Source organism: Meriones unguiculatus, chromosome 5, assembly GCF_030254825.1.
Source record: "Meriones unguiculatus strain TT.TT164.6M chromosome 5, Bangor_MerUng_6.1, whole genome shotgun sequence".
Lineage (NCBI taxonomy): Eukaryota > Metazoa > Chordata > Mammalia > Rodentia > Muridae > Meriones > Meriones unguiculatus.
Genome location: NC_083353.1, coordinates 40,391,465 through 40,417,677, shown reverse-complemented (window position 1 = coordinate 40,417,677; position 26,213 = coordinate 40,391,465). Strand labels below are relative to the sequence as shown.

Sequence of the window (26,213 nt, the reverse complement as noted above, 5' to 3'; positions counted from 1 at the left end):
ATATGGAGTCCATAGAATGATGTCTTCCTCTGTTGCTGTCAACCTTAGTTTTTGACACAGGGTCTCTCACTGAATCACTGCTCCAGCTTTGTGGCCTGGACAGTGAACTCAGGAATCTTCCTGTCTCTTTCCCAGCCCAGCTGGGATTATACACCTGAGCTGCGTTTCTTTAAAATGTAGGCACTCTGGGTGCAAATTCAGGTCCTCAGGCACACCTGGCAATCCGTTTCCCCACTGAGCCATTTCTTCAGCCCTTGGTTTCTTAAACCTTTAAATCAAACATCCATGTCTCTGCCAATGCTCAGCATTTGCCAATCTGGGGCTTCCCAGCAGAAATTCCTCTACTTCCTACAGCACCCAGATTTTCCTCCAGCAAATCATCTCTTGCTCTACAGGTTTCCAGTGGCTGACATGCAGCCAGACGCCCTCTCTCCCTGCACTGCGGACCTTGAGAGGAAAGACACGCTGTGGATGGCACTGTGTCTGGCAAGCTGTCAGATTGAACAGTGACTGTCCTAGGATGGAGGCCGTAGTTTCTGGCCCTGGCTCTGGGAACCACTGGGATTATCACTCATTTCCAAGCGCAACTCCTCGGCTCTCTGGCTGACTTCATGGCTCCCCAGGGAGTCTCAGTGGCATCGGACCCCAATGATAACCAATGATGCTCTTTTGAGAGCATCGGTGGAGTCTTGCTTGTGTTCTTAAAACTGCACCTCCTGTCTTTATTTTTCATTTTAACACCTTGAAAGTGCAAAGGCAACGTGCATTCAAAGCACAAGGAGAAAACGCAGTTACTTGAAAGCGCGTCGTTAGGGAGAGCCACAGTTTGTCTTTATTCTGTGCTTACTGGGGCTACAACAGGAAGCAGACAGAAATTGCCAGCATTGCGGTCTTACGCTCCTCGTCACTGTGGAGAAACACCTGCCCGAAGCCACTTTAGAGGAGGAAGGCTTATTGGGGACCACGGATTCAGGCAGCATGGCGCTGGGAGCATGCGCAGTCTACTCACATCATGGTGGCTCGGGAAGCTGGCAGTGCTCCAGAACCAGGCAGGCGCTGCACCAAATCTTCCAAGGCTAGCTCTTAGTGAGCTAGTTCCTTCAGCTAGGCACCTCCTAGAGATTCCACCGCCTCCCAAATGACTGCCACCAGCTGGGGAGCAAGCCTCAAAACATGAGCCTGTGAGGGGCCTTTTAGATTCGAACCATAACAAGCCCCAGTTCAAGTGTCAGCAGGAAGCTTCAGTGGCTCATGTCTCCCTTGACATATCTGTCTTCTTTGTGTCCCATGAACCCTCCAAAGCATCTCCCTATTGTCCTCCATCCTGTAGAACACAGAACTAAACAATCATTGGCTTTTTCTTTTTTCTTTTTATTTTTTTGAGTCAGGGTCTCACTGTGTAGTCCCGGCTGACATAGAACACCCTGTGTAGACCAGGCAGCCTGGAACTCACAGTGGTCTACCTGCCTTTGCCTCCAAGTGTTGGGGTTAAAGGCACACAACAGTAGTTGCTGTATACATTTTTGTGTGCACTAATGGGTATCTTCCTGGGAGTAAATCAGTGTAACAAGGGATCCCCTTTTTAGGACTTCTGAGATCTTTGGTCAAGCTGCAGCCACCGCAGTTAAGTGACCACCCCAAGGGACGAAGTGACTTCTTCACCTTCCTGTCAGTGTTGGCTATCAATTTTCAGATCCCTTTTGGCCAGTTTATTAAAAAAAAAAAAAAATTGAACAATTAAATATGTGTATACCTGTGTATCTATGTGTGGGTATGTGCACATGTATGTGGGTGCTCTTGAAGGCCAGAAGGGATGTCAGATCCCTGGAGCTACAGGCAGTTGTGCACTGCCTGATATGGGTGCTGGGAACAGGACTCGGGTCCTCTGGAAGAGCAGTCTCTGTCCCTAGCCTGTGAATGGTCTCTCTAGCCCCTGGCTGGGTCTCTATGGGAATTTTTGCAGTGCCATCTCTGTGACTTGGGATGTAAAAGTTTTCTCATATGATTTTCAGCTTCTCCATTTTTGACTTTAATTAGTTGGCTATATCTTTTGCCTTTTTTTTCCCCATGGGCACACCCTTTCTTGTTTATTTATCTCTCTTTAAACTACAAGGAATAACAATTCTATATCCTGTTATGTGTACTACAAATAATTTATGGTTTGAGTCTTCATTTTGTTTATGCAAAAGACACCTTGACCTTGTAATTAGAGACTGTCCCTTCCCTGAGATTATATAAATATTTACTTGTGTTTTTATCACTGGGTTGTTTGTACAAAGGTAAACCATCTGTAATTTATTTTAGTGTTCAAAGTGTGACTTATTATTTTCTAAGTGGCCCCCAGTTACCCCACCCACTTATTGAATAGCTCATTGCTTCCTTACTGGCTTTCAACCACCACCTTCGTCGCCCACCAGGACTCACTCCTCTTTTGTCCTGTTCCACTGGGATTCTGTCCTGATACCACGCAACTGCTGGATCTGTGCTGGAAATATGGTCTGTCACTGTCCCCTGACCTCACTCCTTATTTTTAAAAACAGTTTGAATATTTTGACCTATTTCTTTTTTCTACATCAACTTTAGGATTCTCCCTGACCCCCAGATATTTTTTTTGTGAGGTGGGATGGAGAGGGGGACAGAGGTAACACACTGGGGACAACTGGCCTATTTATAATGCATACTCTTCTAGTGAGGGACACGGGACTTTTCCGCCTGGCCCTTGGTGGTTTTGACCAAGTTGCTGCCTTCTGTGGGTCTGTTTGTATCTTTGTAAAAATGAGGCGATAGGTCTGTACAGAGAAGGTTCCTTACAGATGAGAAATCTATCAAAATTGAGATGGGCTTGGTGGGGCTCAGTTGGGAGAGTTGGCACCGTGAGTGAAGCGCTGGGTTCCCTCTCCAGTACCGCACAGCGAGAAGCCTAGTGTGGTGCTGCGTGCTTGTAATCCCAGCGCTTGGGAGGCTGAGGCAGGAGGACCAGAAGTTCAAAGTCAGCCTCAGCTACCTCGTGGGTCTGGGCCAGCCTGAGCTGCAGCTACAGGAGGCCCTGTTCAAGGTTATTCCTGTGTGGCTGTGATACACACACGATGATCAAAAGCAACTTGGGAAAGAAAGGGTTTATTTGGCTTATGTATCCCATGTCTCTATCCACTGAGGGAAGCCAAGGCAGGAACTCGAGGCAGGAACTAGAGCAGAGACCATGGAGGAATGCTGCTTCCTGGTTTGCTCCCTATAGATTGTTCAGCCTCCTTTCTTACACAATGCATGGGTGCCATCACCCACAATGGGCTGGGCCCTCCCATATCAACCATTAATCAAGCAAATCCCCCCCAGGCCAATCTGATGGAGGCAATTTCTTAATTGAGGTTCCCCTTTCCCAGATGACTCTAGTTTGTATCAAGTTGACAAACAACAACTTACCAGCATAGACCCCGTCTCAAAGACAAACAACAACAAAGATGGCGGGCAGAGCAGTTCCCTATGGGGGAAGGCAGAGCCCTGTAAGCATGTACCTATTAATGAATGTCTAGGTGATGGTGAAATGGTAGCTGCTTCAGAGACAAGTGGGAATTAGGAATGTGGCTTCTGAGGCACAGAAAATGTGGGCAAGTAAGGGCCCTTGTGACTGAAGAACACAAACCCCAGTAGGCCTCTGACCAGAGAGTGGCAGTGCAGGAAAGCTGAGTTGGGATAAGTTTTTATAGTTCCTTCCCTTTCGTTCTCTCCCTTTTCCCTCCCCCTCCCTTCCCTCTCCCTCCCCTCCCCCTCCCTCATTCTCTCCCTCCCCCTCCCCTTCCCCTCCCTCCCTCTCTTCCCTCCCCCTCCCCCTCTCCCTCCCTCCCTCCCTCCCTCCCTCCCTCCCTCCCTCCTTCCTTCCTTCTTTCCTTCCTTCATTCCTTCCTTCCTTCCCTTTTGTTGAGACAGTGTCTCCTTATGTATCCCAGGCTGGCCTTGAATTCACAATGTAGCCCCAGCATGACCTTGAATTTATTTTGTAACCCCCGGTGGCCTCGAACTTGTGCAATCCTTTCTGCCTCATCCCCATGGAGCGCGGGGTGACAGGTGTGCTGCTCCACACGGGTTCCTAGTCTGTTCCTTTTAGCAACATCTTTGGCTGCACTTCAACAAGCTTCCACCTACTCAAAGCAGTGAGGCCTGATACAGAAAGCCCGGACCAGTCCTCAGGTTTGGCTCATTAACTCAGGGCCTTGGCCTTGATTTATCTCTCTAGGTAAAGAGGGCAAGAGGAGGGCAAGAGAAGCGCAGGGTAGGATGGACTTCCCCATTCCAAGAGACAGACCAGGGCATGGAGCCTCTGTAAGGAGCTTGAGGGCCATAGGTGGTAGCTGCCCCTTCCCTCCAGGCCCAGAAGGAAGCCTGGATGGGCTGTGCACAGAGCTGCACCAGGAGGCAGGTATGCCTTGGTGCCCAGCACTGTCTGCCTGACTTGGGATGATGGGACATGGCTTCATAGCCTAGGGCAGAGCTGCCCCGGCAGGTGAGTGTCTGCTCCCACCAGCTGTTGGAGAGAGGTGGGCGGTGGAATGCTGCTCCTGCCACCCTGGCCTCGCTCAGCCTGGCATTTCACACACCCATCCCTTAACCTCATTCTCTGTCTATTTCATTCCTCTTCCCACGCAGTGTTTACTAAAATCCCTCCTCCACCACTGGAAGCACGAGACTCAGGCTCCCTGGGCCTCCTGGGAAAGTTCCCACAACCTGGCAGCCACCAAGCACAGAACCACTGTGTGGCCATCCCATTACAGCCACCGCAGGCCAGAAGGCCCCAGCTTCCACCTCAGAGGGCACAGACTTTGTCAGGTGCAAAAAGCCACCAGGTCATGTCAGAGGAAAGCTGGCTTTCTCTCTGAGGCTTACAGACACCTCATAGGAAAAGAAAAGGAAGGCCATGTCCAAGTAGTTTTGCTATTTGCTTGCCTGAGGACAGCAGGCAAGGGACAAGTAAGAGCCTGTGAGGCATCTGATGATGGCTGTCTGCAGCCTCGTGTCTGGCTCTCTTGTACAGTGTGGGGTCCTGCAGCATAGACATTTGTCAGAAATGCAGACTTTCAGGCTGTTGCTTCAACTCAGCACTTTGTCCTAAACACTCCAGAAACGGTGCCACGTGAGCCACAGCCAGGGATGAGATGCCCGTGTACACTGCATCTCAGCCTCAGCTGTGTGCAGGTTGGAGAAATCACCTTGGAAAAGTACCAGGCCTGTGTCCACCCCCATACTCAGGATAATGACCTAATTGTTCCGAGGTGCAGCTAGGACAATGGTTTCTTCCTTGGGGTGTCTACTGTGTAGAAAGGTTTGAGAGCCAGTGGTTTAGGATACATATAAATAGATTAAAACAAACAAACAACAAGAAAAACAGAAAGGAGATGTTCCTTCCCAGACTATAAATGGAATCAGAGGAAGATGTGTGGACCATTACAGCCAACCTTGCAGAGAACCAACTGAGCCTATAGCAAACAGCCCATCTGACACGACTTTACCATATGGTATCGGTAAACTTATGAAGAGAAAATTAAAATCGCTGAAACCTGTTTCTCAGTGTAGTTCAAAGATGGTATTGCATCCCACCCACCCTCATCCTTTGCTTGTGAATAAATTTTGAAAAATAACAACTTTTTCGCACAACGGTTTTCAGACACTGGTGAACCAGGCTGTTTCTGTGTATAAGCTTCTTTAGCTTGGTCTTATTTCCACATCGTGGATTTTAGTCTGATAACATTCGGTGTGCTAGGGTTCCCTGGGCAGAGTGGAAGGTCTAGTGTTCGCTCCCAGAACACAGACCTCCCTTTGACACAACTTCCTTTACTGTAGTTGGACATCAATCTTTCTAGCTTAGAAAGAAGGTTTTATTTCTGTGCCAAGGGACAGAACTTCCAAAAAACACAAATGCCTTTCAGCATCTTGTAGAGTAAATAACCAAGGAAATAATCTGTGAATCAATTGCCCTCTCTACGTTCAACTCATCAGTGAGCCGTGGAAGGACACCCAGGCAGGCTGTCCACCCCCCGTGCTGTGACTCGCTTCCTGCGCTTCCCAAGCCTCAGCTTTATCTGCTTCTGGGGTTTTCCAACAAAGAGGACATGTATGCCGATGCGTTAGCTCACTGCCTTTGAATTCAAGCCATACATGAAGCCAGGGGCGCATAAGCGCTCCAATAGTACTGAAGTTTCATGTAACATCAGTATTTCGTGGTCCATATCTGGAGGCTGCAGGAGATATCCCCTACCGACCTCTCACCCTCTAAGAGGGCCTGGGAGCTCCCACGACCCTAGAGAACCCAGTAAGTGCATGGGAAATGGGAAGAGAAAAGTAATGAGGGCCTAGGTATCCAACAACCCAACTGTGCTGCTCAGAGTGACACAACCCAGAAGTCAACTCAAGTGTACAAACACAAAAGCAGCCACTTTGTCCAAGATGGCTTCACCAGTGCCTATTAGGCCCCTTTGGGTTGCTTGTGCCCTGCCCCCTGTGTGTGTGTGTGTGTGTGTGTGTATGTGTGTGTATGTGTGTGTATTCATGTGTGCAAGAGTCTGTGGAAGCCAAAAGACAGCCCCAGTGTTGCTCCTCAGGTGCCATTCACTTTTCTGTGGGAGAAGAGAGACAGGACCTGGCAGTGGTCTGGTACTTTCTACATAGGTCAGGCTGCCCTGCCAGTGAGCCCCAGGGACCCTCCTGGCTTTGCCTTCTCAGCACCTGGATTCCAAGTGTGGGTCACCAGGTCTGAGTTTGGAAACTTCCGTTGAAAAAAGTGTTCATAGCAGGAGGGAGGGGGCAGAAAGATTGCAGAGCCTGAAGAACAGGAAGTTTGCTATTTGTCTCCTAGAAATATCAAGAGAAGTCGCATCAACATGGCTTTGTAAACATGACCTGTAAAGGGCAACACCAACAGACATGCTACATGGAATGGGGAAATCTCGTCGGACCCTAATCCTAGACAAAGAGCTTCAGGAAACTAAAGAATGCTAGAGTGGGAGAAATAGTCTTCCCCAGGGAAGGGCCCACAAATTGGCTAGCCAATACCAACTGGTCAGTTCTGAAAACACACACACACACACACACACACACACACACCATATGCACTGAGCAGGAATATACATATACATATGTATACATATATACACAGTGAATGAAAGAAAGGCCATGAGTTTGAAATAGAGAGCAAAAGAAGGGAGGGACAAAAGAAGTGGGACAGTGATGTGATTATATTTTAATTTAAAAAGTGTGCATTTCCTTTGTTCTCTTACTAACGCAAAAGACAAGTGTGTGCCGAGACAGGGTCCTCTCACGCCGTCCTCGCGGCAGGCCCCTGGCTGTTGGCTCTGCTGAGTGGAGGGCGCTCTCCACGTGTGCTGTGCAGGAGTCTGCAGCCCTGTCCATTTCCTACCCTCATTCCTTAGGAAGCCCCGGGACACTGTTCCACATGGGGTTGATGGAGAGCGTTTAAGACCCAAGGAAGGAGCCTGAGTGTCTGCAAGGTCGTAGGTGAGACTTTCAAACCTATTCCCACATGTCCCCGTCACACGTCTGGCTCAATGCTGCAGAAGAGAAATGTGTTGAAACAAGCCTTGGGCTGGGGGAGGTTGGTACCCGCACTCCTTGTTGATGGGAGATTCAAGGGAGAGAAAAACAAAGGGACCGAGAGGGAGAGGGAGTGGAACAAGACTGGAGACCCAACAGGCAGGGGTTTGGGAAAGAGAGGGAGCGAGGGTGAGCTGGTGTCACACTGATTGTAGCTGTTCCGCTACCCTGCAGGACACTTTAACAGGTACCTGAATGAGGCATTTCCTTCTGCACACCTGGCCCAGGTGGGGCCCAGGGGAGAGGATGGGTGGGATGAATGGGCTCTGTGTGGCAGTATGGTCAGTTAAAGATGGCCCTGGCATCTTTGCAGCTGGCCGGCATGCCCTCTGAGGTCAGGCGTGGAGGAGATGAGGTGGCTGACTGCCTGCGTCAGTCTCTGCCCTACTTCTCCCCATCAGCAGACAAGCAGGGATTATCCTCCCATTTCACAGACGAGGAAACGGAGAGGTGGAGCACTTGTTTAAGGTCACTTTGCTGGTTAGCCTGGGAGCTGGTCAGAGCCCAGGGACCTTGTAGACCAAGGCCTGGCTGCCCTACCTCCCCCGACGCGGTCCCCATCCTGCCTCTTTGTGCGGCTGCTGCCAGGCGTCTCGCTGTTCTCTTAGATTATGAACCATGTTTGTAGAAAGTGGGGGGTGTTCACATCCCTGACTAATTTCACACCCTTTCCTCGTGCTGGGCTAACAAGCTATCTGCGTCCCCCCCCCCCACATTTGGCTCAATCACCGTTTGTACTACAAATATGCTCAAAAGACAAAGGTGTCTTTCACGTCACTCCCTCATTAAAACACTTGGCTTTTGTGCGAATGCTGAAAACCGCCAGTCATTTGTGCGCACTGGTTCTAAGACTGATTCGGTCTGTTGTTAAGGGGAGCCTTGATTCCTTGCAGACACAAATTTGAGAGCAGAGTGTATATATTTGTGTTTAACGGGTTCAAACTCCAGTTGCAATGAATACGGGTTATTATGATGTCTGTGTTTATGTATCCAGGAAAGGCATAAATATAATTTTTTTTATTTTTTGAAATTAAAATACAAATTTAAACTATTATTGTGGAAAGCCCCTATGTCTCCATAGTGTTACCTCGCACTGGGTGAGAATTCTCCTTTCCTCCTGCAATGTTCCTGTGGGCCAGGGGGGGAAAAAAGACAGAGCAGGACCCACCCCGTCTTCTGGGCAAATGGCTTTGAGAGACTTGGAATGCCTGCTATATGGCCCTGTGGTGATGCTAGAGTTTCAGTGCCCCACCCCCTTTTTTTTTGGAATCAAGAATATTCTTTTTTTTTTTTTAAGATTTATTATTTATACAACATTCTGCCTGCACACCAGATCTTACTATAGATGGTTATGAGCCACCCTGTGGTTGCTGGGAATTGAACTCAGGACCTTTGGAAGAACAGCGAGTGTTCTTAACCTCTGAGCTGTCTCTCCAGCCCACAGACTTTCTTTTAAAGAAGTTTTTTTTTTTAATCATTTTAAATTGTGTGTCTGTGTCTGTGTGTGGGTATATATGCATTCAAGTGCTGGTGTTGGTAGGGCCAGAGGCATCGGAATCCCCTAAGGCTGGATACATAGGCAGGTGTGAGCCGCCCCACCTGGGTGCTGGGAGCTGAGCTGAGCTCCTGTGTAAGGGCAATATTCTCATTTAACCACTGAGTCATTTCTCCACCCCTGACTCTCAAACTTCTTTCTTTATATAAATTTGCAGTGATCTGGGATAGGAGTTGGAGCAGGAAGGCTCCTCTAGGAAACATTTCTAGAAAGATCTAGGACCGCCATGGGTAAGCTGAAGGGTCCACACCCAGGGTCAGGTGCACGTGGCCTCTTTGCTATGGTTCTGATGGCTTCTGACCTCTAGACCGGCCGGGTTTGCCTGCATAGCACTCACTGAAGAAGAGTTCCAGGATCCTGCATGGGAGAAATATGCCACTCATCTGAGCACACACCTGAAAAAGGAAACCGCCTCTCAGACAAATCAGCTAAAACTTCCTCCGCAGCCCCACCCTCCTCAGTGTCATGACAGCCAGGCACCTACAGGGGTAAATAGAACTCCGGAGCAAGGCCATGAAGGATGAAGAGAGGGATGAAGAGAGAGACCAGGGAGGGATGAAGAGAGAGACCAGGGAGGGGACTCCATCCATCTGTGATGACTCTAGGCCTGTGAGCTTCTCTCCAGGACCACCTTAGGATACACAGAAGGCTCAAGTTCAAATTCAGTCTGTGCTCTCTTTCCAAATGTCTTAGTTATTATTGCCACAATGACAAAAATTGCAAATGAAATGACTTACAAACCTCACAAATGTATTATCTTATAACCCTGGAAGCCAGAAGTTAACCTGAACGTCAAGAGGCTGGGATCAAGCAGGCGTGACCAACTGTACCAGCCAGCTCTCTCAAGCGCTTTCACAAGTCTCCTGTGTTCTTCAGCCTCAGATGTTCCTGTCGTAGAATCTCCCACTGACTCTCCTCTGCCCTCCTGACTTCCTATTTTAAGGATCCTTAGAACTACAATCAGACCATCTACCTGGGACGAGCCCACTTCCAACGTCCCTTTGCCACAGAGGTAGCATTGTCACAGTTTCTAGGGGCTGGGGCATTTCTGTGGGGCTCGGTCTATCACACCATGCAAAAAAGAGTTTCCTTTTGTTTGCTGTCTGTAACAAGATATCCTCTACTGTGATGGCACTTCTTTTAAAAACACACTTATTCATCTTTATTTTATGTGTACGAGTGTTTTGCCTGCACATCTATCTCCACGTATGTGTTTGGTGTTGTGGAGGTCAGAAGGGGGCCTTGGATGCTCTGAAACTGGAGTTATAGATAGTTGAGCTGCTATGTGGGTGCTGGGAACTGAACTGTGGTCCTCTGCAAGAACAGTGCTCCCCACCCCCCTCTCTAGCCCCAAGGCAGCCCTTCTAAAAGGCAAAGCAGCAAGAAGAGAACAGAGACTTAAGTTTTTCTGTGTGGATGATCACAGTCCACACCCAAAAGAATTCTGTCTGCCAGGGCCACATAAACCTAAGCTGCAACGGGAAAACCCGAGGTGAGAAATCTGAGCCCAAAGTCAAAGTAACTTGAAGTGTAAGAACCGGAGAAGCCTTAAATCCCCAAAGGCATTGGTTCTATTTCAGCTTCCACCAGGGTCTCGGGCACACAGGCTCCCACGCCTGTCCATTCTTGCATCCCACGGCAACTCCAGTCCTTCCCCGCCACAGCAGTTAGCACCTCAGCACTGAGTTTCCTTATACAATTATTATCATCATTATGGTTGTTCTTGTGTGTGCACATGTGTTATGTTGGCGTGTGTGGAGGGCAGAGGATAACGTGGGAGTCTGCTTTCTCCCTCCACCACGTCGGTCCTTGGGGATTGAACTCAGGCTGGTGGCCTTAGCATTTTTACACGATGAGCCATCTTGTTAGCCCCGGACTCCATCCCACAACCTAAATTCACCCAATGCTTATTTCCTTAGGGTAAATTCTTACAAGTCAGTGGGTGAGGAGGGCCCTGTGATGAGCGCGGCCAACCTGCTTTGGTCAGATCTTACATACCCGATGGATGCCTGTCTCCAATGCTACCTGCATTTCTTTGGAGGCTTCAAGCCTGGATATCTGCTTTGTATTTTTTGGCCTGGGGAATTGTTCTGTCACAAGATACCCATTGGAATGATCTGTTCATTCTCTTGGTGGGGTGTGAAGATTTTTCCATTGCTTTAGGCAAGTATTTTATATAATAAGGATATGAATTTTTTTTTTTTAGGATTCAAGAATAGACAGATATTGACTATGGATTTTTTTTTTCTGTAGTGGCTTCTTCAGTAGTCCTCATAAAACTATAATTTTTATAATTTTTCCCCTGTATTGTTTGTTCTTCAATGTTCTAGTTATTCTTTTTTTTTCTTTCTTTTCTTTTTCTTTTAAATTTCTGGTCCTGGAGATTAAAGTCAGGGCCTCACGAAAGTTGGACAAATGCCCTACTTCCCAATCCCTAATATATATGATGTATATAATATATAGTAAATAAACATAATAAAATAAATATAACAAAAATATTTTTGTGACAGGTTCTCATACACCCAAGCTGGTATCAGACCCACCATCTGGCACAGGATGGCCCTGAACTGCTGATCCTACAGCTTCTACCTCCCGAGTGCTGGGATTACAGGTGTGCACCACCAGTGCTGGTTTATACAGTGCTGGGGCTCATACAGGGCTTTGTGTATCCTAGGCAAGTATGCTACCAACTGAGCTAACCCATAGCCTCTCAACTGTATTTTCTTAGAGAAATTTTATGCTTCCATCTTTGGAATATTTCAATCTGTTAATATTTATTTTAAAATCTCACCCAGCTTCCAAATCTAAATCTGTTTATCTCAGATGCTTACCCTCCTATATCGGTGTCACTGTGGCGTGGACTGTGCTCTACCTACAGATGTGAAACGCCACTGTATCCCACGTCAGCTTGTGTGTGACAGGGTCTTGAAGAGTACCCAGTGTCGGGATGAAGGTCAGTAGTTGCCTCAAACCCATGCTAACCAATTTAAAACATGTAGGATTGGAGAAAGGTGGTTTTCTACCCATGATGTGGTTTGTAATTCCCCGAACTGCTAGGCTTAGGAGGTGGCTCAGTGGTTAAGAGAGCTTGCTGCTCTTGCAGAGGACCAAAGTTTGGTTCCCAGCATCCACATAATGGCTCACAACCACGCTGACTCCAGGTCTGGGACATCTGATGCCCTTTATGGCCTCTATAGATCCCTATACTTACACCCACCACACACACACCACACGCATACACATAAATAGAAACAAGTCTTTCAAGATGATCATTCACAATGTTGCGTTGTACACATAAAGTTTTAAGGGTAAAAAGTTCCCAAAATAATGACAATTCTAGAAATAGTTTTAAAACATCCCGGGAAAGATGGTCTTCAAAGATTCTGAAATATAGGTTCTGCAGAACGCTTGGGAAGAATCTGTAAAAGGCGTCCTTGGCATCTATTTGTGGAACACCACAGGTCTTTCCTTTAAGGTAATTCATTTAGCAGAAACTGTGCCTTGATGAAGAAGCACGATGCTATAAAATTGTTCTTATTCACACACTCACCATCAAGAGAAGACCCAGTTACTCTTTCAAAACCTTCAGGATAAGGGAGAACCTGACTAAATAACACTAGGTTCACCTCTAAGGGGAAGAGATGAGATATTTAGAGATACAGTGTTCCTTTAAACATAGAGAGGTTTATACCATTAAATATTATAATAGACACAATGAAACAGAAATAATTAAAGCTTTTTCACACTGGCACAAGAAAAGTTACATCTGAAAGCCATCATGGAAAGCCCCAGAACAGATCTAGTTGAATACAGAAAGCTGACACCAGAAAAAGTGGTGTTTCACATCTTTTGAGAAAGAGCCAGTTCGTGCCATAGTAATCCTGAGATGGGAGAATAAGATGGCCATGTGCTAACCTATGATAGCATCTCCCCTGACACTATCAACCACAGAGTAGCTGGCTTGGAATCACCCTCTCAAAGCACAACCCTGGTAAAGCCGGGGCAGCTCTTGTCTGTGTGCTCCAAGCTTCTACATCGAGACTAGAAACAGAACCAGGAGACTCGCCAAGGCTTGTAGGCCTGTCACATGCAGCAGCAAATAAAAAGAGACCCTGTCTCCAACAAGGTAAAGGCAAGGACTGACAACCAAGGCTGTCTTCTGACCTCCACATATGCACTGTAACACACACACACACACTCACACACACTCACACTCACACACACACTCACACACACACTCACACACACTCACACACACACACTCTCTCTCACACACACACACGCACTCACACACTCACACACACACACATATACTCACACTCACACACTCACACTCTCTCTCTCACACACACACACACACACACACGCACTCACACACACACATATACTCACACTCACACACTCACTCACACATACACACTCACACACTCACACACACACACACACCCATGCACTCACACACACACACATATACTCACACTCATACACTCACAATACACACACACACACACACACACACTCACACTCACACACTCATACCAAAGGGGAAACTAACCAGTAAGCAGCTTCCTCAATGCCTCTGCTCTGGCTTGGCTTGGGTTCCTGCCCTGACTTCTCTCAGTGATGGACTGTGATGGAGACTTGGAAGCCAAACAAACCCTTTCCTCCCAGGGGTGGTTTGAATGAAAACAACCCCCTTAGATGCATATATTTGAATGCTTAGTCCCCAGTTGGTGAATTCCTTGGGGATGTGTGGCCCTGTTGGAGGTGACTCTCACTAGGGGTGGGCTCTGAGGTTTCAAAACCCCATGGCAGTCTCAGTCTCTTTTCCTGCTACTGTAAAACTCTCAGCTACTGCTCCATGACTGCCTGTTTCCCACTATGATGATCGTGGACGAGCCTTCTAAAGCTGCAAGCGAGGCCCTAATCAAATGTTTTCTTTTTGTGAGTTGCCTTCGCCACGGTGTCACTCACAGTGACTAACAGTTCCCACCTCCAAGTTGCTTCTGCTCCTGGTGTTTGCCACAGCAGCAGATAGCAAACACCATCGGTTCCCTGGACAGATGAAGTCACCAGAGAGTTGGCATGGGACCCCCTGGGGCCAGGTTACCAGTTGGTGAATGGGCTATGGGGAAGCAGCTATATGGGATAGTGTGTCAGGGTGAACAGGACCCAGGAAAGAGGACATGGCTCCAGGGTCGGGGATTGGAGACAGTCTACAGAGATGGGAATTGAGGCAAGGAAAAGGAGGTCCCTGATCCCTTGCTAGTTCATTACCAACATAAATGGAGGGGAGTACACAAGGGCCCCCAGCTACGACTGAGGCCTGTGCAGTGGCATGGAGGACGCCCTCTGTCCTCCCCTGGTTTTGGGTTGGCATGGACATCTCCACACAGAGGAGCTTCTAGGGTTAATGTCCACGCCTGCCAGGGTGGGATGGCCGGTGTTTGCTCAGTGCCATGGGAGTAGGTGTCCTCACTGTCACTGTCCTCATGGCTACGGACAGTGGGAATCCTAGTGAATTTCAGTGGTGAAAGGGTCTGAGCCCCGGTAATCAAAATGAAGATGACCAGTGAACGCACGTATTCATAGGGCATTCATTGTGAGCACACTAACCTTTAAATCCACCATCTGTTGTCTATTGCTAACTCATCTTGACTTGGACTAGCCATGCATCAAAGGCTCTCCGGGTGTGTGTGTGTGTGTGTGTGTGCGTGTGTGTGCGTGTGTGTGTGTGTTTGTGTGTATGGCTGTCTCCACACACTGGCTGGAAGCTTTCAGAGGTGTCTGTGGGGGACCTACCATGCTTGGCCTGAGCCAGATTCTAAATGTCAGTCTTTTAAAAAAAAGGTGGAGGAGGGAGTGACCTGGAGGTGTCGGTGCTGTAGTTCAGTAGTTCAGTTGTAGAGTGCTTGTCGGCTCTGCCCAAGGCCCCAGATTTGATCCCCAGCACAACACAGCCACATACACAAAAATTACAATGCTTTGAAATACAGTGATTGCCAAGGTTCATCCATATTTCATAACTGTCCTGACACAGCCAGAATCAGGAGGTTCTGCCAGGAAGCGCCCGTGACCAGACCCCTGCAAACACTCTTACAGGAAGAGACCACCACTGGACCTGAGGATGGACACTCATAAAGCTTTGCTACTTAAGTCTTCAAAAAGTGACTTCACCCTCAGGCTTCCAGACTCCAGCTCTAAGTGCTATCAAACGGGAGTGATTTTCCTGCTGACACATCTTTTCAGCAAGTCAGAAGAAAATGAAGAGAAGCTTTATCTTTCCTGCTGACCTGGAAACTTCCTGCACGGTGGCCACCGAAGGTGCCCAGCAGACAGGGACACCGCACACATTAAAGCCGAACCAGGAGAATACTGCTTTTTATCCCTGCCAACTGACTCTGCAATCTGCAGGGTCACCCATGGTCCACAGGTCTGCTGACATGGTGACCCAGCACACAGCAAATACTGTCAGTTAGCCCAACTGGGACTACGTGACTTTAACATGACCAATCAACATGTTGTTGAACTCTCACAGCAGGTTTGGACATTATGTATGTTGATTTAATAAAATGTAATCAATAAAGGCTTGGGTACTCTTTGTAGGGCACGTGCTTTTGATATTAAAGTTAGATTTTTGCTGAGGCAGGAGGATTGCTACAAATTCAAAGTCAGCCAAGGCTATATATAGGCTTCAGGCCATCTTGAGTGACAGAGTGAAACCACCTCCCGCCCCTGTAAAGAAAGAGGGAGGGAGGGAGGGCTTATCCTGAAAAGTATGTCCCAGGGTTGACTCAGAAGCTGCCCCCAGTGGGCCCTGTGGTCAGGACTCAGGATACTGCCTTCTCTATGCTGGCTTTTATTTAACTAGGTGCCAGTTTCAAAGTGCTGAAAACAGACTTTAATAGAAGATACTTGACTTTATAGAGGCATGTCATAGCCTGTCACAGTATGGGGAAGATTCATTTGTAGCAGATTGCAGGGTGACACGTGACACCTTTCCCTTCTGGGACCTCAAAAACATCTTTCTAGATCTACTGAGCAAAGCACAGAGGGATGCTGCCATAGCCCCTCAGAGGAGAGATGGGAGGAGGCCCAAGAGAGGGCTGCTTGTGAGCTGCTGGATGACACAGGGGAAGGAAGACATGTTCCTCCTGGCTCCAGGCTGCAGAGCTGCTGCACGGAGCCTCCACTTTGCTCCATCTCACCCCTTTCTCCGAGGCTCATGAATTCAACCCTTAGGTTAGCCACAGGAACCCGGTCACGGAAGGGTTGGATGTGTGAAACATCTGGGATTGGGCCAGGATTTCAAGACAAGAGTCTAGGCTTGCAGTTCTTAACCTGTGGGTCATGACCCCTTCGGGTCGAATGATTCTTTCACAGGGGTCACCTAAGACCGTCCACATATCAGATATTTACATTAGGATTCACAAGAGTAGCAACATTATAGTTATGAAGGAGCAATGCAAATAATGTTATGGTTGGGGGTCACCAACACTGTGAGGAGCTGTATTAAAGGGTTACAGCATTAGGAAGGTTGAGAACCGCTTGGCTGGACTCAGGCTGAATCTGTGAACTGCAGGCTCTGTGACTCCACACTTGGAAACTGCCACACCAGCTTGAGACCGCAGGAAGCAAAGCCACCATCCTACCCCAAGTCACTGTGCACTTCCTGCTATCCCAGAGGTGACATCCCAATGGGGAGGGGGGCTCTGAGGTGAGGGCGCTGGTTCACTTCAAACTTAGACCCGCCTCATTCTAAAATCCAGCCGAGGGGAAGCAAGGGCTCCAGGGAAGGGAACTGTCACTCAGAGGTGAGAATGTATTAGCTTTTAAGGGCTTCCCACCAAGCTCTAGCAAAATGTGACTAAAGCTTAAGAATTCAGATTTATAGGTGCTGAAGGGAACTGGTCTACATTTTCCCCCAGTGACGTGACTGTCATGGCATTGAAGTGTCAGATCTATGGCCTCAGCACTCAACAGCAAGGGATAAAACAGCCCAAAGAGACTCTTGCTTCATAGGACCTGCTTCTCCAGCAATGACACAAAGCATGGAGAACAGCCATGGACAGCTAGGGAGCACATGGGAGGGATGTGTGCACACACACAGCCTTCATCCTCACAGCCGAGGAGAAGAACTTCACTGAGGAAGAAGCGGGGCACAGAGAGGCTACATCACCCTCCCAACGTCTCCCAGTGGTCCTCAGTCTGTCTTCACAGATGAGAGCTGTCCCTAGGGTTGGGGATGTGGACAGGCCTTCTGCTTTTCTGTTAAAAGGAAGGTTTCCACTGTAGAACGCCTCCACTGGCAAGGAGGTGATGGCCCGCTAGGTGGCACACAGGAGATATAAGTTAAAAATGCATTTAATGCACTAAGCTGTTGGACACCCGAGCTTGGGCGTTCTCAGAGCACTTACCTTAGCCTACCACTGAGCAAAGCTATCTAACCAAGGACCCGCTTCATAATGGTGTGTTGAGGATCTTGGGGTGGGTGGATGGCTCAGCTGATAAAGAGCTTGCCAGGCAAGCCTGAGGACTGGAGTTTGACCCCTGGGTTCCATGGAGAGGAGGTCGTTGAGGCCCAGCTGTCCTAAGCTGACTTTGGACTTTCACACATGCGCTGTGGCGTGTGCATCCCCCAATAGCATAGATACAACAAGTCAAACTCTCGGGAAGTAGTTTGTGTGATCTAGAAACCCCTGCGTTTAGTTTCTGCAAAGAGCACTGTGACTTGGGAGCCACAGGACCACTACGGTAGCTCATTGCTGGGGAAACACTCAGCTGGATGCCGAGGCCTCAGGGAGGGCTGCTGTGCTGGGAAGCGGGACCTGGGGCCAGGCTGCAGGGCGCAGGGCACAGGCTCCTGTACAACGCTGGCAGGGGAGGCCCTGTGCGTGGACAGCACAGGCGTAGCCAGACACGGAGGACAGAGGGAGCGACAGGCTCATTAACTACACGTGGCTGCCGTGTGCTTGCCTTTTATTTTTGCCCTTTTATTTTATCGTTGCACATTTCATTTCTTCATCTGTATAATTTCTAAACGCATATTTGTGACAGTCCATCACTGTGTGTGGGGGAAGTCAGGGCAGGAATGCAGAAAGGAACATGAAGCAGAGGCTGTGGAGGAACACTGCTTGATGGCTTGCTCGGCAGCTCATGCTTAGCTTTCTTCTAAACCCCAGGATCACCAGCCTAGGGACGGGACTGCCTGCCATTGGCTGGGCCCCCCTATGTCAAGCAATAATCAAGACGATCCCTCACAGACATGCCTACAGACCAACCTAATAAAGAAAGTTATCTAGTTGGGGTTGTTTTCAGGTGATCTAGACTGTGTCCAATTGACAGTACTAGCTAGGACAATCAGGACCTGGAAGGCAGCCAATTGCTCAACAACCATCTGCTATGAAGAATGATTCCCAGGTCATTTTGGCTCCCCTCTTGCAGGTCTAACTAGAGAATCCCCCTCTTTCTCAGGCTTCACTGCCCTCTGGCTCGTTGCCATCCTGCAGGTTTCCCCTCCTGCTTCTGCTAATAAGATTCTTCTTTGGTCTTCACTAAGGTAGCCACAGAATGGCTGGCCTAGGATAGTCTCACAGAAGACAGAGTAATGGCCCAGCCCATGCATGACCCCTGTGTCTTTATATGTGACCTGATGCCCTGATGCTGGGGCACCCAGTACTTTCCCGACAGGACTCTGAGGCCAACTCCTTTTAAGCATCCACTTTTTGCACAGCTAAATGGTGGGAAGGTACAATTTTTGTTCGTTGTTTGTTTTTATAGGACACGAGTTCTGTGTGTGACAGGATCAGTGCCTGAAAGAAATACTCTCCTTGGCCACGTCCCAGCCACAGCTTGGAAGAATGGCCAGTCAGACTGGAAGCCAGCTTAGCATCTAGTTTAGCAAGGTGCAACAGATTGAAATAGATGAAAACTGTGCATTTGGGAACTTAGGTTAAGAACACTGAGTCTTCAGAATTTATAAGTGTGGCTTTCTTGAGAGAAGTCTTTCATGGTCTGTCCTGGCTTTGTCAGTGTTTGGGATGTCACAATCATCACCATCAGCCACGCATGATGGCGTATCCCTGTAATCCCAGAACTTGGAAGGTGGAGGCAGAAGGACCAGGAGTTCAAGGCTACTCTTATCTACATATCAAGTCAAATGTCAAGGCCTGTTTAGCCTACACTAGACCCTGTCTCCAAAGACCAAACCAAACCAGACCAAACCAACTGTCATTCCTTCCTCGTTAGGGCTCAAGCTTACTTCTCTTCAGGGCCGATTATGGTGAATGCCTGGTACACAGAATGTTCTCAACAATGCGTGCGAAATAAATGCTAATAACAATATAGTAAGGCGTCTGCAGGCCTGGATTCTAAAATTCCATTAATTCTATCACTTGTGTTGCTCCCTCCAAAGATGATGGCTGCCCTGACATCCTAGCTGTACTAGAATAAGCCCCCCAGCACAGCCAATGCTAAGCATGCTCTTCCTCTGCACTGTTGGATTGAGGCCCTCAGGCCGCACGAGCTTAGGTAGGTGGCTTCCACAGCAGACAACCTATTTCTGTTCTTACCGGTTAGATTAGATGTTTACCAAGTGACCCCTGTGTTTGTGCTCAAACCTCTCTATGTGAGCTGTGTCATTATGGTATTTGCATATTTTAATTATGTATTATGGAAATTAATGCAGTATCTGCATGGAAGGAGAGAGCGTACTGTACCTGTGAGTTAGGGTTTTGGGAAGGCCTGGAAGATGAGCACATTAAATATGATCAGTTGTCATGCTTCTAAGTGGGGGGCAAATGGGAGGCAGAGAATGGAGAATCCTTGAAAGCACAAGGGCAGGTTAACTGGGCATACAGCAGAAATAAACTTACAGACTGTCTTAGAGAAGGCAAAAGGCAAAAACCGATACCCAAGTACTTAAACTGCACCCTAAATGCCTTTATTCTGAGGGACTCCATGAATGCCTTTACAATGCTCTTACCCCTACTAAAGTCATTCTGGAACTCGTGATTTGAAAAGCCACCAACCTAATCCTATTCCTCTATTTCACTGATAGGAAACCGAGGCTAAGGACTCTGTAAATGTCTCTTAGCCAGCAAGTCTGGGGAGCAATCTATTTCCATGTTTTGTGTTCTGTTTTCTCCCGGAGAAGCTTTTGTTTGGAAAGCCACAGGCGTAGCACAGACTGGCAGAGGGCTTGCAGTGAAAGCAGGAGGACCTGAGTTCCGGTCCTCAGCACCCGTGCAAACAGCCAGGTGGGGAGACACAAACCTGTGATCCCCACCCTGGGGAGACAGAGACAGGAAGCTCCCTGGAGGGTGCTGTCCAGCCAGTCTGGCTGTATCAGCCAGCTCTTGGTTCAGTGGGAGACTTATAAGGTGGGTGGCTCAGCAGCGAAGAATGCTTACTGCCTTGTCATGGCTGGGGTTAAAGTTAGGGTTCGGTTCCCAGCACCCACACAGTGGCTGCCCAATCATCTGTAAGTCCAGTTCCTGGGGATTTAATACCTCTTCCTGTATATGCACAGTAAACAAACACAGGCATATACGGAAATAAAGAGAAAAATCTTAAAAGCAAAACAAAATAAAGTGGGAAGCAATCAAGGAAGACACCCCCTGTCTGTCTGTGTAAGTAAGTACACAAGCACACACACACACACACGCACACACACACGCGCTTGCCCAGCAGGAACACGTACGGGCATGCACACCACACACAAGTAGCAGGTAAAATGAGGAAGTGGGAGAGAACAGGGACACACCCCGGGAGGCAGGAGACTCTCATTCCGTCCCACTGCTCCTCCACACAAGCGCTAAGCAACCGCGCACAGGTGTGTGCGGACTTACCGCGCTGCGGCACAGCAGGCCTCCTGTGCGAGAGGCACGGATTTGAAACCCGTGAGCCATGTACCTGAGTCAAACACGTGAGCCTTCTAATTTTAGAATGACTTCAGCCTCACACGTGGGAAAACTGTAGACAATGGAACGGGGAAGCAGTTTGAAGTTCTGAAAAGCTTTTGTTAAATGAGGGCAGCGATGAGGAGCGTCCTGGCTGGCTGGCTGACCCACGTTCCGCCTGCTTTGTAAACAAGCAGCGCCTTCAAAGGCTTTGCCCGCTAATCTGACCTGCCCGCTTCTGTGCAGCCCAGCCCCAGCTCTCCACAGACTGGAGTCAGCAGTGCCCACTGATGCCTGACTGGGGCATCATCTCCCCAAGCAAGTGAGGATGGTGACGTGCCCTACAAAGAACTCCACAGTGATGTTTCTTTGCTCATCATATTTGAAAGGTCTTCCAGACACTAAACAATCTGGCAAACACACTGAGGCTGGTGTCCTTAGACACCAGCCAAGGCGAAGGATGAGGAGTCAGAGGTGTAGACAGCCAATCCGAGGAGTGTGCAGGCCAGTTGGAACTTGGCTTCCCGGGGCCCAGAGGGGCCCTCGACACACCTACTTGGTCATTACAGTGTCTCGTGAGAAAAGAACCAGATGAGCGGCCTGGGAATGTGCCCAACACTGCTGAGGGCGAGGCGTGTGGCTGCCTGGCAGCTTTGTGACTGGGTGCACTCTGTCCCTTTTAAAGGGGGCATTGAAAAGTGCTTTTGGAGTAGGTCAGAGCTTTGTCCTGAGGAGGGTGTAGCCAGTGTACTAGGTTGTGGGTGCCAACACCCTCACCTGCCTCCAGCTGATGATTCTCTTTGGGTTTATAAACAGACAACCAACAAGGATAAACGTTTATGTTCCAAACTGCAGAACGCCGATTTCACTCCTGTGGCAGTTTATGGTCCAAATGACACAGTGAGCAAGCAATCAGTGACACTCCCAAGAAAGGTTCACAGACTGTGTAGTCACCTGTGGGGTGGGCTCCTGGAGGGCCAGGCCGAGATGTCCCATTCTTTACAGGATTCTAACAACCAGAGGGCTAGGATCTGAAGATACAAGAGTATCCTTGGGATGTAACATCCCAAGACAGTCATATGCAGCTGCCCCTTCTGTATCCAGCAAAGACCCACCCATCCTGAATGCTCAAGTCCATAAAGGAAATGCTGTAGATTATACATGAACATTACATGTAGTTCTCACAGTTTTTAATATATGCATATATATTTTTGAATGTGTTTCATGTGTGTGGGGGTGTGCACATGGGTGTGTGAAAGCCCAAAGTTGACATCAGGTGTCTTTCTGTGTTTTTTGAAGCAGGGTCTCTCACTGTTTCAGCTAGTCCAGCTAGCCCGCTTGCCCCAAGAATCAGTTGTCTTCACCCCCTTCGTGCTGGGATTACAGGGAACCACCATGCTTACCCATCTATATGTGGGTCCTCCTCCTGAGGAGGAGCTGTGATCTTCACAATTCCACCAGGCCATCTCCCAGCCCTTCCCGTACATTTAAAGTTACTTCTTCATTACTTCTACACACAAAACACGGTGTATGAACAGTGGCCATACTGTTGTGTTGTAAACATTTAGGGGAAGACAGTCTATGCGTGTTCAGGATGCTTGCCATTTGTGCAGGTGTTTTTGGTCTGTTGATCCTTCGACTTCTAAGAGCCTGTAGGTATGGAGGGTCAGCTCTGCATTGCAGTCACACCACCACTTTCCTACCCTGGCTCAGGTCAGGCATCACCAACTGATCAGTGACTACAATGCCCCCTAAAAACCTGAAGGCGTCCTCACGGTCTCCCTACCAGGCCACCAAGGCCTCTCTGTGTCCATCAGGATGGCATGTGGAGATTTTTCAGTCTGTTTCTCAGTGCAGTACCACAGATGAGGAAACTACTCTAAGCAGGGACGTGAGGACTAACCTGCTCAGGAACTTGGAAACTCTGAAACCAAGCGGGCCCCACCGAACAGGTGCTGGCCTCCTCCCCAAGGCGCCGAGTTCTCCACTGTCCCACCCAAAGTAGATGCCTGAGAAGCCTTCGCTGATGCAACCTGGTTTCCCACACCTCTGGTACCCTCCACCCTTCATATTTGGGACTCTAAGAGAAAGAGCTTACCAAGAAAGGCCAAGGACAACTGTCTGCTCTGACGGCATGCATGCTTTCCCTAGTGCATAAAAAAGCCCATGGGGCAAACCCTGTGTTCCTCTGAGCCAGTGTCCCACCCTTAGGCTGGCACATGGAGCCTGCAATTTTCAATCCATAATGTTCTGCAATGTTGGAGCTTCCTTTGCAAGTGCCAGGGCCCTTGTTTTGCCATTGTCACGGGGTATCTTTGCTTCTAGTTCCGGTCAACAGAGCAGACAGCCATGCCCATTTGATACTGTCCTAAAAGTCCTCATATTAATGCCTAGTGGGTGCTTCTAAAATTTAGTGTGTGATCCCACCAGTACCAGGGCAAAGGAGGAGGGAAGCTCAGATTTTGAAGTCAATCAGTATATAATGAATACATTTTCCAAAAACAGTGTTCACCTGAAAAGAAATGCAAGTATTGGGCAACATAAGAAAATGCCAAAATAATCACAAATTAAAACCGAGGCCTGGGGAGATGGCTCAGTCAGTAAAGTGCCTGCTGTTCACACACAGGGATCTGAGCTCAATTCCCAGAACCCTCCTTGAAAATATGGATGTTGTTGAATGCTTTTAATCTAAGTGCTCAGAGGCAAAGACAGGAGGGTTTTGATGGCCAACTGGTCTACCCTAATTGGTGTGCTCCCAAACCATTGAGAGACCCTATCGCAAAAGAGATGGACAGTGGTTTCCAGGAGGATATCTAAAGCTGTCATCTGGCCTCCACATGCCTGTGAACAAATGTATACCTATGTGCACATGAACCCAAATGTGCACAAGCACATCTGAGCTGCCCCCACCTCAGAATTTCAGCCCTAGAGATGGCAGAGAGGGATGGGAGAGACTGAGCAGTCCTTTTGGTAAGATCACCTAAAAGAAGAGAAAGTAGGCAGGCAAGCCCTACTTAGTTACCTAACCTTTGGAGAGTTTGCTATGACCCAGTCACCACTGTTTGAACTTGACTGCTGGCCCCTCCCCCGGGTGCCAGGACTCAGGTTATAAAGCGTGCAAAACTTGAAGAGAACCCGTCCTGCATCTAAATTATCCACCCAACTGAGAGCAGCCCGAGGCCAGACGAGAAGCCACCGCCCCTGTCCCCAGAAAAGAAGTGGCTTGGGGCCTTCTATAGAGGGTACAGTGTACCCTCGCGGTCCTGGCCTGCCATCCTGAGCCTTCAGGAGTCCCAGGCAGCATAGTAGGGGATTGACTTGATTTGGGGGCCTCTGTGTGAGGAGAGTTAATCCTAAATGCCTGCTGATGTTGGGTACATTCCCTCAGGAAGAAATCTAGAAGGAAAAGAGGGAAATGAGGTCTCAGATGGGGTAGGGCCTGCCATTTTGTGGCTGAAGGACCAGGTATAAGAGACTCAGCAGGATCCACTCCAGGGCCCAGAGGGAGCAGACTGGAGCAGGATATCCTCAGACCCTGTTTGTCTATGTGAATAGACAGGGACTTGAAGGGCTAACATAGCCAAGGATGCCCTTCCCACTGATGGCTACACCAGCACTTGCCACCATTCCAACTTGTCTCAAGACTCAGTGGCCAGCAGGTCTCCAGCCCCCCTGGCCGGCCCAGCCCCGAAGCCTGCATGCTTCAGGTGCACAGTTTGGTCTAGAAGGGTGCAAGGCAGAGTGGAGCCACATAGGCAGCATCTCGGCCTCCTGGGCAAGGGGGTGGGGGTGGGGTGGAGGTATTCCATCAGGTACCAGAACAAGTGGTGACCCCTGCCTGGCCTCATGTCCAGGTTCTCTTAAGTCCAGACTGTAAGTGCTGCTACAGCATCGGGTACTTGCCAGATGGCTCAGTGGATAAGTGCCTGCCACATAAACACCAGTACCTGAGTACACGCACACACCCCGTCCCAACACACAGAAAAACAGGAATCAAAGTCATTAAGACAACCATTTACCACGCACAAACAGAAGGCATTAGCTAGGAGCCAATGAAACAGGAATGGTTTCCTGGGACACGGAGATGGTGAGGGCTTTGTCTCCTAACTCTTAGAAGTATTTGGTGGGGATAGGGAAGGAGAAAGAGAGGGGGGGGGAGCTCCAAAAATCTAATCATCACACGAGCTGGTAAAGCATGCATAGCTTCAAGCTCCTCGCAGGCCCCATTTCACCTGCCCATGCTGGACGTCTAAACAGTGAAGGGCTCTGTCAGTGGGCAGCCCCTAAGGAAATATGCACAGTCCACGTTGGGCCATGGCGAAGGCCTGCCAGGAGAATCTCCCCTGTCTGCCCGGAGGAGATAGAGAGGGTTCAAGGACAAGCAAGCGTCCCAGTGAAGGCGCTCTCCAGATGTGAGGCAGGACGCACACCCCAGCCACACCCAGGGAAGATGGACTCACCGCTCAGGATGGACGTGCTGTTTTCCAGAGCCTGGCACACAGCTGACACGATACCTGGAGGGAAGCAGAGAGGATGGGTAAGTGTCTCCTCAGAAAAGGGCTTCCTTGGAGGTCAAACACTTTGAAAGGCAAGGACTTCAGAATTCACGAAGGGGCCAACAGGTGTGACTGGCTGTCTTCTTTGAGGGGCTCGGTGCAAAACGAAAGCAGAGGCCTCTTGTGTCAAGACCGGGAGAAATATGGCAGAGGGAACTATCAGCGTTTCCCTCTGGCTGTAGTCGCCTCCACCTGTTGTGGAGTTTTCTGTTTGCTGAGTGTGCTGCTGCTGTCTTTTGGGTGTGAAGATACTCGTGGGTTGGGTACAGCACCCCAGACTCACACAGGGACCCCCCGAGTGACAGTTAGATTTCCCTCTAGCTGAAGCAATGTGCGGAGACATAGCTGGGGTCTGGTAAGGTATTTCTGCTTCCTTGGGATTGGCTGTCCTTAGCCAAGAAGGACGGTGACCCCAGAGCATTACACCACCACAGCCAGGATGTATGAGGAGCCTGGCTGAGGACAGATGGGAGAATTGTCACCACACTCTTCCTTGAAAGGTCATGGGCTGTATTCAGTATGCCCAGGCCTCTTTAGGTACAGAGAATGGTAGGGACAATGACCCATGATTGGAAGCTCAGTGACCCTGGGAATCAAGGCTCC

The 26,213-nt window shown here is 48.9% G+C and overlaps 1 protein-coding gene across 1 annotated transcript in view; it reads right to left on the bottom strand.

Moving 5' to 3' along the window:
- Tgfa (transforming growth factor alpha) overlaps window positions 1-26,213 on the bottom strand; it is an 80,627-nt gene that overhangs the window by 20,356 nt on the left and 34,058 nt on the right. Inside the window, exon 2 of the mRNA XM_060383662.1 lies at window positions 25,515-25,568. Coding sequence (XP_060239645.1) covers window positions 25,515-25,568 — 54 coding nt within the window. The remainder of the gene's footprint in view (window positions 1-25,514; window positions 25,569-26,213) is intronic.